Source organism: Meles meles, chromosome 7, assembly GCF_922984935.1.
Source record: "Meles meles chromosome 7, mMelMel3.1 paternal haplotype, whole genome shotgun sequence".
NCBI lineage: Eukaryota > Metazoa > Chordata > Mammalia > Carnivora > Mustelidae > Meles > Meles meles.
In genome coordinates, this window is record NC_060072.1 from 102,845,239 (window position 1) to 102,860,114 (window position 14,876).

Sequence of the window (14,876 nt, forward strand, 5' to 3'; positions counted from 1 at the left end):
AAAATAAATAAAATCGGGAAAAAAAAAAGAAATGAAATATTCAGGACGCCTCGGTGGCTCAGTAGGTTAAGCCGCTGCCTTTGGCTTAGCTCATGATCCCAGGGTCCTGGGATCGAGTGCCGCATTAGGTTCTTGCTTGGCAGGGAGCCTGCTTCTCCCTCCACCTCTGCCTGCCACTCTGCCTGCTTGTATGCGTGGGCGCTCTCTCTCTCTCTGTGATAAATAAATAAATAAATAAATAAAATCTTAAAAAAAAAAAGAAATGAAATATTCTAGTGTAGAGACTTGTCTTAAGCTCCAGCAACAAGCCCCCGACCCAAACTGGACAGACAAGTGGGAAAGTCATATGCAAGGTGCTTAGAAATTGAGACCTTTTCCAAGGTCAAAGATTTTACAGCTGATGAGGAGGCATTTCCCTCCTCTTCCTGAAGTGTTCAGAGATACATTCTCTGTGTTCAAATAAGAGGGAAATAGAACACCCAATTAAACCTGAAATATGCAGAAAAGATATTCATAAAATCCTAATGATTCATTTACCACTGGAGTTACTGATCTGGTCATAGACTTCTAATTTCTACAGAGAAATTCATTAATAGAAAGATGTGAAATGGTAAAGCTAAGTTATAGTGATCCGAAGGGGCACGTGTACCCAAATGTTTATAGCAGCAATGTCTATAATAGCCAAACTATGGTAATAGCTCCTTTTCTTAATAAGACTATAAATCATATTAGCACTTTATTTTCCAAAGATCCTGAACTTTTAGTATCTCTTGGGATGTCAGTGCAGGTGTTGAAACGACAGCTTCATGCTCCCATATCACAAACAGAAAAGGCATTAAATGCTTCTGGAACAAATTAACTCTGACATACTTAGCCCATGTTTGACACCAAACAATACCTCATTCACTCAAAACATTCATTCCCACACTATGTAGTCATCCATTGACTGTATTTTAAAGATATCTCCAAATATATGAAAGATTAACGATCTCTTTCTTTATCGAGTAGCTTAAGTATTTGCTTAATGAAATTCCCAGTTTTGCTTAAGCAAGTAAAGCCACTTTAAAAAATCCCCCGGAGACTGATTTTTATACTCATCTAAACTATAACCATCTTATTGAAATTCCCTCAGAATTTTTACCTGATAAATTATAACTTAAAATAGAAATGTGGGGGGGGAGGCATTTATGCATAGTTATAAAAACTTGCAAATGGCAGACTTGCCTCTTCCGCCTTTGTCATTAGAGTCCTCGTTTCCATCCCACACCTCTTCACCGTTTAACGGCACTATTTTAGATCAGGGGTTGGGCAGTTCATATGGATGCAGTAGTGAATGTTGTTTCTACAAAACAAAGCAATCAAAGGATAATTTTCAGTTGAAATACCCTCCAAATGTTAGTATTTTATATTTTTTCTTCAAACTGGAGCCAGATAAGAATGGTATCTGAGCTCTTTGTTGCCCCAATTAGTCTTTGGATCTTTGGATTTCCCAAAGGCTCTGCCAGCTTATTGGCTGATCTTTTGCTTTCAAGACCTCCTTAAGAGTAAAGATATTTTGCACGTTCTGGGCTTCAGGTTTCCCACTGAAGGGCAACAGGACCCGAGGAGCAAGATGCCTTAGTTCCACTTAGATGTGGAAGAGCTTCGTTCCTTTGGACAGTTGGGTGCTGGTGCTTGAAAGTTAGCCGCAGCTGGAAAGTAGAAACTGGTAAATGGAAAGTGCTTTAAAGCTGGTATAAGGTGGAGGGAAAAGAGAAAGAGCAGAGGAGTCTAAATGCCTCTGCTAGAGATTTTAACAAATGTCTGGGCTCACGTGAAAGGCTAATTGTGGCAAGATTTCCATTTGTTTGTTTGGTTTTTTTCATTTGCTTTAAAATGACTTAGAGTTGTTTTTGAATCTCTTTTATGTGATATTGCTTTACAGTAAAGTAATAATGAGGTAAGCTGGGGCAACAATCTAGGCCAGGACATTAAGGACTCAGTGGGTATGAAAATATAACACACAAAACTATATGGGTATGAAAATATAACACACAAAACTATAAAGACAATAAACAGATCAGGGGTTGCAAGGGGAGGTGGGATGAATAAGCAAAGCACAGAGGGGTTTTAGGGCAGTGAAACTACTCTGTAGGATACTATAATGATGTAATAATGTGTCATTTTTACATTTGTCCAAAGGCATAGAATTTACAACACCAAGAGTGAACTCTACTGTAAACAATGGACTCTGGGTGATAAGGATGTGTCAATGTAGGTTAACCAGTTGTAACAAACGTACCACTTTGATGACGGATTTGATAATGGGAGAGGCTGTGAATGTGTGGGGAGAGGGAGTGTATGGGAAGTCTCTGTAACTTCTGCTCAATTTTTGCTGTCAATCTAAAATTGCTCGGAAAGTGAAGTATATTAACTACACATAATATATATTAAATATATAATATATACGTTTATATATACATGATATATACAATATTAACACTAGCTGGTATAGTTGCTTATTGCTTGTTTGTTCTGGAAAAATTTTACAGAATTTGCACATGAACAAAAAATATAAAAAACCACATACAATAATCAAGAAGAAATAGAAAACCCAATTATCTGGACTGGTCTCCCTCTAAGAATATTATGAGCTGGTACAGTATTTCGAGATGCTCTTTTAACTGTGCAACTATGGGACCAGCGGGCAATTCCACATGAAGAAATAGCAAAAGTTACATGAATGCATAAAAAGGGCAAAGTATGAATTATTTAAGCATCCCATATCTGTTTAACTACGAGTGTAAAAGAAATAAAAAAGAAGCTATTTTAGAAGCTCAGTACAGTTTGAGCTCTTTGATCTAGGAAAGAAAACATTTCTTAAGGGATAAGAATAGCTATTTTGCTTGAGAAAATACCTTAAAGGCGTTGTCTAGAAAGGCATAGTCTAAGTAAGAGTGCTTTAGACAAATAAATCTAAATGGTTCTACAAACTAAAATGGAAAAATTGTTAATTTCTGGCAGTTAGAGAAACAGAGGTTTGGGGTCTTGGTAGAGAGACAGGCTTGAGCAAGATGGTAGCCGGCAAGGTCCTAAAGGGGATATTGATTAGAGACAAATGCCCCTTAGAAGGGATGGTCATTGAACTTCAGGAATGTGAATATGAATAATTTTCTCTTCTGAGGCATAAGCTAAGTCCCATGTTGACCCCATCCTTCAGCGGAACCCCATCATGTAGGGCAACCAAGTGCTTATAGAGAAGGTGTTGGAAGAAAGGAGAGTGAGTAAAGAAAAAGTAGTCATGAGAATAAACCAATGAGCTGTGAATTGGGAGTTCATTACAATCCTCAGGATTCGACTTAGATGTAGAGAAAGGCACAGACTTTGCACAATGTATGAGATGAGGCTGAAACATTTTCTTGGGTATTAAAGGAAAAGGTGAGCACAGAGAACTAACAGTTTGAGGCATCCATATAGGCACTGGGTACTTCAGTGACACAAGTTTTGGGGGTGCAGTTGTGGTCAAAACATGAACGCTTTGCTAAACCATGGGATCTGGGATTTTGGGCAGGGAGAGTGAATATAATCTTTGACCTAAGTTCTGCTGAATTCCTACAGGGTGATGTAGATTCTAACCTAGGGATGAGAGCCAATTACTGTGGTGGAGACAAAGCCTTTCTATTAAGATCATTTTAAGTTTTGTTTGAATCTGTAAATTCACTTTTCTTTCAACTAAGATGATATCATTTTAGGCTCTCCAGATTCATTAAAGTGATTTTCCCAAGATCATTCAGCTATCAGTGGTAGAAGAACTGAGGCTTCTGATTCCCTGGGATGGTACCATTTTCACAACACAAGGCTCTTTCTTGTAACTAAAGCTTTTCACTTTTTAACACTTACATTGTTTAACATAATTAACCTGTGGATTACCATATGTATAATGTAGATTTTATTAATTGTAGCTATATATACTTATTGTATAAAAACTTACATTTATTTATAATATCTACATTAATTAAGCAGCTACTGTAGAAAGCATCTATTAAATGAAGATGCAAAGATGATGAGGATGTACCTGCTATATTTAGGTAACCATGATAATATGGTTGTGGAGAAGACAGACCAATAAACCAGAACTGCAGATCATTTTGTATGTGTCTAGTGAAGGTATTCAGAAGACATTTGGAAAGTAGTAGGGAAAATACAGAACTCTAGAGATTAAGAACATGTAAAGATAGAGAATGAATGAATGAATGAATGAATGAATGAAAAATTTTAAACACACATTTCTTTATGAATCTCTTCAGATGCAATAGAACTATTATTTCAGGTTTACCTGATTCATAGATCTTAGGGAACTATGCTTTGGTAGAATCTGGTTTATTCTTGAGCATTTATAAGTTCTTTTTTTAAATAACAGTGAGTTTTAAAATAACAGTGTTTTAAAATAGAGACTTCAGATTCCCTTTCTTCCATTCTGGTTATTTAATGCTTCTAGACTTTAAGCCAAACCCAAAATAAGCCTTTTAGTCTATGCTATTAAGGTTTAAGTTGTAAAAGAAAAAGAAATATAAACAGCATAAGTTGCAAATTAGTGTGATTTGAATTTATGAATCCACGGGGTAAAGAATTCCAATTTTGAAGACTATTAAATGGGAAGAATCTTGATCTTTGGGCCCAGAAGTCAGTCTTAAACTTTTAGAAACAAATAGACAGAGATGACATTTTTAGGTTGATAGGATACACAAGCACTCAGCTAACTCAATTATTTTTGTTGTCAATACAGACTGTAATAAAAAGTATTTGCTTTCATGATTACAATTTATTGAAAAGGCAGTACAAAATTTTACCTGTTCTTGTTATAGTCAAACAATATAAACACACACATTTTTGTGCTCAAATATAAATCTATCAATAGCTCCCAGCTGTAAAGCAGATCTTTATTTGGTTTTCTCAAAATCAGCATGATTAAATTGAAATTTATGTCATTATTAAACTAGATTGTAAGATAATTACTTCAAATAAACTTGGCATTTTAATTTATAGAATCAAGCCAATACACAGTAAAATTGGGGAATAAATACACTAATTATTTCAGTATAATACAACAAGTTGTTTTTTTCCTGTAAACACAGTTTACAATTTACACAACTGTGTTACAGTTGTAACACAACTGTTAGATACAGTCACAAACCATTTCAACAACCTCAAAACCAGAAAGTTACTTCAAGAAAAGACATTAAAACTCTTCTAGATAGCACAATAAACTAGGGGATATAGAACATTTGAAAAACAGTTCCAAAAACAGAATACAACATTCAATCTTCATAAATTTGTTGTAATGATGATTATTTTATATTAATAATATATAATATATAATCATTTTAAATTAATAATGATTGTCCATTATTCTGATATTACTATCAGATTTATTTTCAAATTTGGAACACATAAACATTTAATTGACTCCATAACATTTTTTTAATTTAGCATACAAATGAACGTAAAAAGACATGACATAAGTATATACATAATAAAAAAAGAAAAAACAGCATTTAATTTTTGGCCTTCATACACATTTTTTATGCCAACAGACTATGCACCGTATAAATTGTTTCATTCATGATACCTTAACATACTTAAAAATTGAGTTAGAACAATATTCTTAAAACGTCTATGCATGCGGTGGGATCACGCAATTCATGTGACTCAGTATACTTACTCTGTCTTGGGGACTCCAGGGACATAACTCTTCCTATGAATAGTCTTCAGATTTTTAAAAAATATTTTATGTATTTATTTGACAGAGAGAGAGATCACAAGTAGACAAAGAGGCAGGTGGAGAGAGAGGGGGAAGCAGGCTCCCTGCTGACCTGAGAGCCTGATGTGGGGCTCTATCCCAGGACTCTGAGATCACCACCTGAGCCAAAGGCAGAGGCTTTAACCCACTGAGCCACCCAGGCGCCCCATAGTCTTTAGATTTTTGCTCCAATTGACTAAGGTCAAGTTGTAGCAAAGGTTCATTCTCTCATATTTATTGCCCAGCGTTACTCATGATTCCCAGGCTGGCAGATGGCATTGCGTGCGTGATACTAAAAGGACCACAGGGAGGGAGAGGATAGAGACACAGTGGCTGCTTCTGCAACTCTGAGATGGCTCTACCCTGAGCTTACTCTAAATACAGCTGTTGCCTCCAGTATGAACATCTTTAAGAGCCCAGTTTACCTGGATTTTAAAGGAGCTGACTCTCTGCTGTTTGGGGTAAAGGATTGGCTCAGCTTCTTTGATGGCTCTACTTATGCCTTTAGTGGTAGACTCAAACTCTGAAGCCAACATTTTAAAGCTTCGAGGATCAAATTGCATTACAAAATGCAATTTTTTGAGGCTGAAAAACTTCAACCTTTAACCTAATTGGATTACTTTACTTGTGTGATAAAGTTGTGTTTGATGTCCATTAAAGTTGTGTTTGATGTCCATTCTAGGAACTGTAGTAAGTTTAGGAGGATCCTGGATATTATTAAATCTGTTTGATTTTATTTTCCCCTTTAAAAACCACACCCTCTCAACATGGACGGGACTGGAAGAGATTATGCTGAGTGAAATAAGTCAAGCAGAGAGAGTCAAGTATCATATGGTTTCACTTATTTGTGGAGCATAACAAATGACATGGAGGACATGGGGAGATGGAGAGGAGAAGGAAGTTGAGGGAAATTGGAAGGGGAGGTGAACCATAAGAGACTATGGACTCTGAAAGACAACCAGAGGGTTTTGAAGGGGCGGGGGTGGGAGGTTGGGGGAACCAGGTGGTGGGTAATAGGGAGGGCACGTATTGCATGGAGCACTGGGTGTTGTACAAAAACAATGAATACTGTTACACAGAAAAAATAAATAAATTAAATTAAATAAAAAAACCCACAAAAAACCACACCCTCCCCTCACTGATGCTATAAGACTCCTTTGAGGATGACGGAAATTCTGTATGTAGGGGGAGTATATATTTAACTAAAGAATTTCACTGATTTCCTTCACAGTTATTTTTACACTTTAAAAATACTGTCCTGGGGCGCCTTGGTGGGTCAGTGAGTCTTTTTTTATTATGTAACCCTCTGCCTTCGGCTCAGGTCGGGGTCCCTCGGTCCTGGGATCAAGCCCCACATTGGGCTCTCTGCTCAGGGGGAGCCTGCTTTCCCCCCACCCCCTGCCAGCCTCTCTGCCTACTTGTGATCTCTGTCTGCCAAATAAATAAAAATCTTAAAAAAAATAAAAAATAAAATAAATAAATAAAAATACGGCCCCAATTTAACCCACTAATTCCTTAATACATACTTTAAAATATTCCTTTTTCATCAACAATGAGTGTTTATCAAATGCCCAACAGCAGACACCACAGTTTCTCCCTACCTGGAGGACTGTTGATCAATGACATTCCCCATACCCATGCAGCTACAGTAATATTGTATATTTGCAGGGAGTTCTCACAGATGACTCTGCAAAATAACATAAGGTGATATAACACGTTTATCCTTGATTGCAAGCCTTCACTGGCATAGTATCTCAGGTCTTCTCTGTCAAGAAAGGGGAATCTGTCCTTCCCATTACACTCTTCTGCTTTACCACCTGCAATTCCCATTCTTCTGAAATAAGAAGGACTATTCTAATCTGGAATATGATTCTGGGGATATATGAATGCCATTTCCAGGTACGTAACATCAAGGACATTTAGCAACGAGCTAAGTTAATCTTCTCAGCCTAAATCACAGAGAATAAAACTGTCTCCTTGCCTAGTGTAGAACCACTTGGATCATCTGGTGTTTCCCCCTCTCTTTAGTGTTATTTTGTCTTCCGGTGCTTTTAAAAAGAAGGAAGACAGCTGGGTAGGTCGATACATACTTTATTTGAGAGAGGTTCCTAGAAATAAGATTATTCAAACGGAATTGTTTTACCTGGAGGTATGTGTCAACATTTTGAAACAATCTGTAAAAAATAAAAAACCCATAAGGTTATTATTTCAGAACTGAATGGGCTCGTCTTTGTACTAACTGAAAGGGCTTTAGTTTTGAACTGTTGAGGAGAAGTCGGAAGGGTTGACAGAGTCGCATAGGACAAGATACTGAGATGCTGCTATGACCCAAATAATGAAGAACGGATTCATTTAATTGGTGGCTCATATTTTGCCATATGGTGCCCTTTAAGAGACATATTTTCTATTTTTAAAAAAGCAGAATTCTAAAACCTACGGGCTTAATTTCTATAAAACATTTGTGAACTTTTTTTAGGCATGACCATCCAGGAAGTAGCGAGCCTGAGAAATTTAGAAAGCCAAAAGAGTGGAGGAGTGAAATCAAAGTTTCCAGGTTCTCACAGTGCCATCCAGTCCTCAGGTTCTTATCTACAAGGTTTAAAAAAAAATCCACAATAATGTTGTTCAAATAACTATTGCTTCCAAAAAAAAAAAAAAATAACTATTGCTTCCTCTAAGGGATGCAAAACATTTATGATGTATCCTCAAATCATTGCATGATGTCTAAGAAGGAGAAGCCAGAGGAAAAAAGCTCAGGGAAAAACCATTGGGTTGCATTAACAAAACATGCAGTCAGAATAGTCAAGTGGGGCGGCAATTTATCTCTTTTTAGAAATAAAAGAAACTGATGCTCTTGGCTGGCTCTGATTTACCTGTATTTAAAGGAAAGCAAGTGCTATCTTTAAATCAGAAAACTTTGGTTAGGCAGGATTCAGGCTTTGTGGCCGCTGGCAATGTTTTCCAATGAATCAGCAGAGCTATATTTAAATTTTAGGATTTTATATCCCAGACATGAAACCAACAAATTCTGGTTAATGGAAAGTAAACAGGAAAATACTGTGTGATTCTGAAGACCCTACGACTAGGATAAAAGCAGCTGGTGCATTCATAGAGCACTCGTTTGTGAAGATCTTTTCACGCCCTTGATTTTATTTGGTTCTTACAACAACCCTGTGAGGTGTTATCAACCTCACTGCACAGCCAAGGAAATGAAGGCTTTATGTTTCTTTAAGTAATTTGCCAAAGTCATGCATTTCATAGCAAAGGAAACCTTACTAGGCACAGAAAAGTTTTTTTCCCCCCAATCTCCCACCCCCATCCACCCAACCATGCTTCTCCTCTGCTATATAACTGTTAGATGGGTGGTGAGAGATTAGAAGGAATGACCAAATTATTTTTAATTAAGCATGAGGGTACTTTATATATCCTATCATTCTTTCTCTTTTTAAAAAAGAGCGCGAATAGGGGGGTAGTAGAGGGAGAGGGACAAGCATACTCTGCATTGGGTGTGGAGCCCCACGCAGGGGTCGCTCTCGGGACCCCCAAGATCATGATCCCAGCAGAAGCCAAGAATAAGACACTTAACAAACTGAGCTACCCAGGTGCCCCAATCCTGAGTCACTCTTTAGAAGATTCTCTTATTTACAAATCTGAACACCCTAAACATGAAGAATAATCTGGACATCCCACACATGAACCAGCGTAACACAGGATACCTTATAACACTGGTTGAGACTGATCTACAATGTTCTAGAAAAAGTCTACATAGTACCTTGGATAATCCATTGTTACTCTTCTAACAAAATCAGATATTTCTTATACAAATCTGACTAGTGGGAGAAAAAAAGATTATATACTAGCCATTTGACAATATTTTCTCTAACCTTCAGCATCTTAATAATTGCGCTTTCTGCAACTGGTAAAACATGAGGAGTCTAAAACAAGGAAGGAACTGCCAGTTCAAAAGTTACCATTTTGAAATATAGTTGATTTACAGCATTTAACTTTCTTCTGTGAACCAGGCATCCACAGCTCCATATGCCCCAAACCCTCATGCCTTGTCCAAGGCAGCTTCCCATCTCCAGGACACCATGGGAGGCTGCATTTTCACATTCAGAAACTGATTTTAATTAGATGGAAACAATTTCTCTGAAGTTTCTTCTAATTCCTTTCATTTTATATAACTTTCATTTTATAAGACTGATGATGAGTTCACTTTGTTCAGAAACAATGTCCCTACATTGTCTGACTTCTAAACCAATGAAGCTTTGGTCATACCCGTAATAACAGAAAAGAAAGGAAACCAACAACAGAATGTAAGCCAGCGTGGTTATGATTTTTCCTTTAGAAATGTAACTTCTTTTTCTGGGAATTAGGCCTGCAAATTTTAGTGTAGCATGGTTTTTTTTTTCCTTTTAATGAACATCCTGCATAAAACAATTCATAACTTTTGGTCATAGCAATGTGAAAATGCAACTAGAAACAACAGTCTTGTCCTCAACAAATCAGTTTACACTTATCACTTATAAGTTCAGTTGTTCTCCTGATTTCTAGCTGGATTCAACCAGTGGACCCAAAAGTTTATTATAAGAGTCAGGCTGCATGAACGTGGGCTCAGGTGGAAACAGGAATGAACTTGACGGACTTGGAAAACTTGGGCGAGTCCTTCCATGTTACCATACTGTTGGTCGGGCTTCGGTTGTTCGTGTAAGAAGTCTGTCTTCTGCTCACACTGTCAGAATCATCTTTGTTCAGTGTTTGCTTCATGCTTTGGCAGCATGGGAAACTCTGGATGCAGTCTTGCAGGAGATGGCCACTGAAAAACATGTAGATCCAAGGATTGCAGCAACTATTCAGGGAAGCTAGTAATGCCGTGATGGTGACGGCTGGGTTTTCCGATTCTGTATGAAAAACAACGGGAAATGATTTAAACACTCACATGCAAGTTACTGTGCACTGGATAAACTCATTTGGACTTTTAAAAGTGGCAAAAAAAGTTATGGGTTAATATAGAAAAGGAAGTATATTGTTTATCAATCCGTGTATGGAAATTGCTTGGCTACAAAATATTGTCATAAGCAAGATGCACTGAGATTAATTAAAGTATCTTAAACCACTTATAGATATTTCAGTAGAATGAATGGTACCTTCAAGAAGCTAAGAATATTAAATAATTTATTATTTTTTCTTTTTTTCCCGAATTTTTATTTAAATTCTAGGTAGTTGATATATAGTGTAATATGGGTTTCAGGATTAGAACGAGTGATTCATCACTTAATTTATTTAAGAGATGTTTGTATTCTTTATCCTAGCACTAGTAAGTACCAATGGACACAGCGCTTACAGAATGGCGGCAATTTCAATGAAATTTCAAAAGTCTACAAGCACATATACAAAACTGTATTCAATCTAACAGCTAAGGCAAAAGTATGACATTTTGGACCATCTTTAGTAGTTTCAAATTTTTTAATAGCAAACATATTCTGTAATAAAAAAGTATACATAAGGGGATGGTAGTAATAGGTCCCTGAAGGAAGCATTATTAAGTTGTTTGTGGAGTTGGGTAATTTTTTTTCTTTTTGGTGAACTTTCTATGGTTTCTTTTGATTTTAAAAGAAAACCATCTTTGTGGTTTGGACAACTAAATTATATTAAAAACAACCGAATTAGGAAATTCCAATGAGTTTTGAAATATGTTATGCTACTTGTACTTGTAAACTACATAAATACTATAACCTTTCACAGAACTGTGACACTGATAATATACCTTTTCTAAAGATAAGAATAATTAGCAGGTACTTTTTTCTTGATTATTATATATAAATTTGGGTCTTCTCACTCTTGCTATGCTGGAATAAATTGCAGATTATTTAATCATACTTTGGGCTAAGATGCTACTATTAAAGGTGATCATGATCCATGGCAAAGAATGAAAGGATCAGCAAACCTAAGCACAAGTAGTGAATTTTTTAGAAATTATGTCTAAATTCTGATAAAGCAACAACTAGATTGAGTTTTTTATTTGACTGGCAATTAAGGGACTGCTAAGATCAAGCAAGACAGGAAATGGTAAACCAAAAGAATATCATTTATGCAGTTTTATTTATCAATAATATTATAGCTATGCGAATATTTTTGTTTGAATTAAATTCACTCCCAAATGTTTTATTTGCACACATAACCTCCAAAGTATATCACATATAGTTCCTATTGCAATCTCAAGTAAAAGGAGACAGTTCTTTCCAGATCACCTATTTCCCAACTACAGCTGCTATTGGTAACATTCCTGTAATATATTTTGCTTGAAAAAGTTTTTTTTCTTACTAAAAGGAAATACTTTTTTCAAGACCCAATATTAAATAATTTTGGGGGGGAGTTCTTGTGAAGCTAGTTTTTTTTTTTTTTTTTTCAGATTGTGGAGGAATTAAACTCAAGCTAGTGAATGTAGAGAACATTTTCTGTAAACTACTTCAAGAGTGGTGCGCAGAGGTTGTAGCTGTGTGGTTACGTTAGTGCGGAAAGACAAATTCATCAATTTAACAAATTTAGAGCTCAAAATGGGATTGGGAGGAAGACAAACCATAAGGGACTCTTAATCTCACAAAACAAACTGAGGGTTGGGGGTGGGGAGCGGGTAGGGAGAGGGTGGGTGGGTTAAGAACATTGGGGAAGGTATGTGCTATGGTGAATACTGTGAAGTGTGTTAACCTGGCAATTCACAGACCTGTACCCCTGGGCTAATATGTTAATATATTAATAAAAAATTAAAAATTTAAAAATTTTTTTAAAAAACCCACAAAAAACAAATTTAGAGCTCATCATTAATCTTGCTTTAAAATACCAGAAAAGGAGCACCTGGGTGGCTCAGTGGGTTAAAGCCTCTGCCTTTGGCTCAGGTCATGATCCCAGGGTCCTGGGATCAAGCCCAGCATCAGGGGCTCTCTGCTCAGCAGGGAGTCTGCTTCTCCCTGCCTCTCCCCACACCGTTTGCCTCCCTGCCTACTTGTGATCTGTCTGTCAAAAAAATAAAATAAAATCTTTTTAAAAAATAAATAAAATACCAGAAAAAAGTGTTACAGTAATTGTTAGAAAAAAATTAAGATGATAAGAAATGGAACACTAACTCAATGCTAAATTAGAATTATTGACTTCTTAATCTTTCTTTAGAAAACTATGTCAGTTTATCCTTGCCCTTGGGGCATTTCTACTAAATTGTTGTATTAATTGTGGTAACATTTTACAAACTAGCAAAAAGCAGTTTTTACGGTAGAAATATTTATCTGAGTCCAATGGACTCGAAAGCAGGGTGTTGTGCATTGGTTAGTGATCTGGCAAAAAGTCATTTTTCCGTTTTGTGGTTGTGTGGCTGACTCTAAGGGGGCAGTTTCTGGATTTGCCTTAGGCTCACTGCAAGCTGCAAACGGAGAGTCCTGGGCCTCATTCTAGATCTACTGAATCAAAATGTCCTGGGCGGAGACCCCCAGAAACTGCCTTTTTGATAACTTCACCCAAGGTGTCATCCTTAGGCACACAGAAGTTAAAGAACTACTGCCCCAGTGGATATTATGAAGAGAACATCTGTCCCCGCTCCCACACACAAGCCGCCTTCCTGTACTTTCCTCCTTTCTCCCGACACCTACCGACCCAGACAAGTTTGTCATCCCAAACAGACCACATCTGGAGGATGAAAAAGGGCGCCCAGCAAACGATGTAAACTGTCACGATCACAAAAGTCATCTTCACGGTGCGGATCTTGGCGCGGGAAATGGTTTTCACGCTGCTGATACAGGGCGCGAGCAGGAACCCCTTATGAAGGGCGCCACTCGCTCCCTCTGCGCCCTTTCCCGGGCGCGAAGCCGTCTTTCCGCGGACATTGCGCCAGATGTGGTAACAGATGAAGCCATAGCAGGTGCCCAGGATGACCACGGGCGCCACGAAGATGCCACCTGTCATCCAAGTCACATAGGCGCGGGGACCCCAAGGCTGGATGAAGGTGGCCCAGCAGTCGATGGCCTTGGTGACGTTGTCCACCTCGACCATGGAGAAGACGAAGTACTGTGGCGTGCTAAGCACGAAGCTCAGCACCCAGGCAGCGGCGATCATGAGGCGCGAGCGGCGCGTTGGCTGTTGCAGCGTTTTCAGCGGGTGGCACACAGCGATGTAGCGGTCGGCGGTCATGACCACCAGCATATAGGGCGATACAAACATGCCGAACACCTGCAGATGCTTCACCACGCGGCACAGGACGTCGGGTCCGCGGAAGCGGTAGGTGATATCCCAGCACATCTGCGGCAGCACCTGGAAGAAAGCGACAGCTAGGTCGGCTAGACTGAGGTGGCGGATGAAAAGGTGCATGCGGGACGTCTTGCGGGGCGTGCGGTGCAGCGCGACCAACACACTGCTGTTACCCAGCACTGCCACCACGAAAGTCACAGCCAGCACGGCGATCTCCACCTTGGCCAGCTCCTCGTCGCGCACGTCCCCGGGAGGGCTGCGGCCTCCCCCGGGAGCCTCCGCTTCCCCGCTACGGTTGGCACCACCCGCGGACAGAGGCCACCACTGGCTGGAGTTGTCCGCGGACACCGCGGCGGGACCTCCGGAGACACGCATGCTGCCCTTGCGGCGCCTCCTCGGCCTCCGCGGAGGCCAGCTGTCTTTCCGCCTCCGCTGGAGAGGGCTCCTTGCCCTCGTGACTCGCTGGGCTCTGCTGTCCTTCTTGCGAACGTCAGCAGGCACAGCGTCCCACCGCCCGCTGAGCTGCTCTCGGTCCCGTCGTCGCCGGTCCCTTCCTCTGCCGTTTTTCCTCAGCTCGGAAGGCGCTGAGGAGGTGCACTTCGAGCCTCTGAAAGCACTGGGCTCCAAACTCAATTATTTATGCGGGATTCGTTTCCCCAGAAGGCGCTCCCTCTCGTGCCAGTGATTGGAGACTGCTCCACGCCTGTTCTCTCCCCTCTCTCCTCCCCAATCCCGGGGTTTTCTTTCTTCTTTTTTTTCCCCTCCGCTCTACGTCGGCGATTTGTCCTCTTTGCATCACTGCTGCGGGGGTGGGGCCGGGAGACTCGCCGGTTCCTCCGCTTAAGAGTCGGGGTGGTGGCGC

At 39.3% G+C, this 14,876-nt stretch overlaps 1 protein-coding gene across 3 annotated transcripts; it reads right to left on the bottom strand.

Annotated features, from left to right (window-relative positions):
- Positions 1 to 2,352: 2,352 nt before the first annotated feature.
- On the bottom strand, positions 2,353 to 14,647 carry AVPR1A (arginine vasopressin receptor 1A). 3 transcript variants are annotated; one of them, XR_006819494.1, is made up of 3 exons: positions 13,420 to 14,528; positions 10,137 to 10,680; positions 2,353 to 2,363 (listed from the first exon to the last, which is right to left on the bottom strand). XR_006819494.1 is itself a non-coding variant. In XM_046010580.1 (3 exons), the coding sequence occupies exons 1-3, from the start codon at positions 14,387 to 14,389 to the stop codon at positions 10,394 to 10,396; spliced, it is 1,101 nt and encodes a 366-aa protein (XP_045866536.1). In that variant the 5' UTR covers positions 14,390 to 14,528; the 3' UTR covers positions 8,923 to 10,393. The 3 variants fall into 3 exon arrangements, 2 of the variants coding, with proteins under 2 accessions (XP_045866536.1, XP_045866537.1); XM_046010580.1 differs by lacking the exon at positions 2,353 to 2,363 and having other exon boundaries at positions 8,923 to 10,680; positions 13,420 to 14,077; positions 14,234 to 14,528; XM_046010581.1 differs by lacking the exon at positions 2,353 to 2,363 and having other exon boundaries at positions 8,923 to 10,680; positions 13,420 to 14,647.
- Between the last annotated feature and the right edge of the window lie 229 nt (positions 14,648 to 14,876).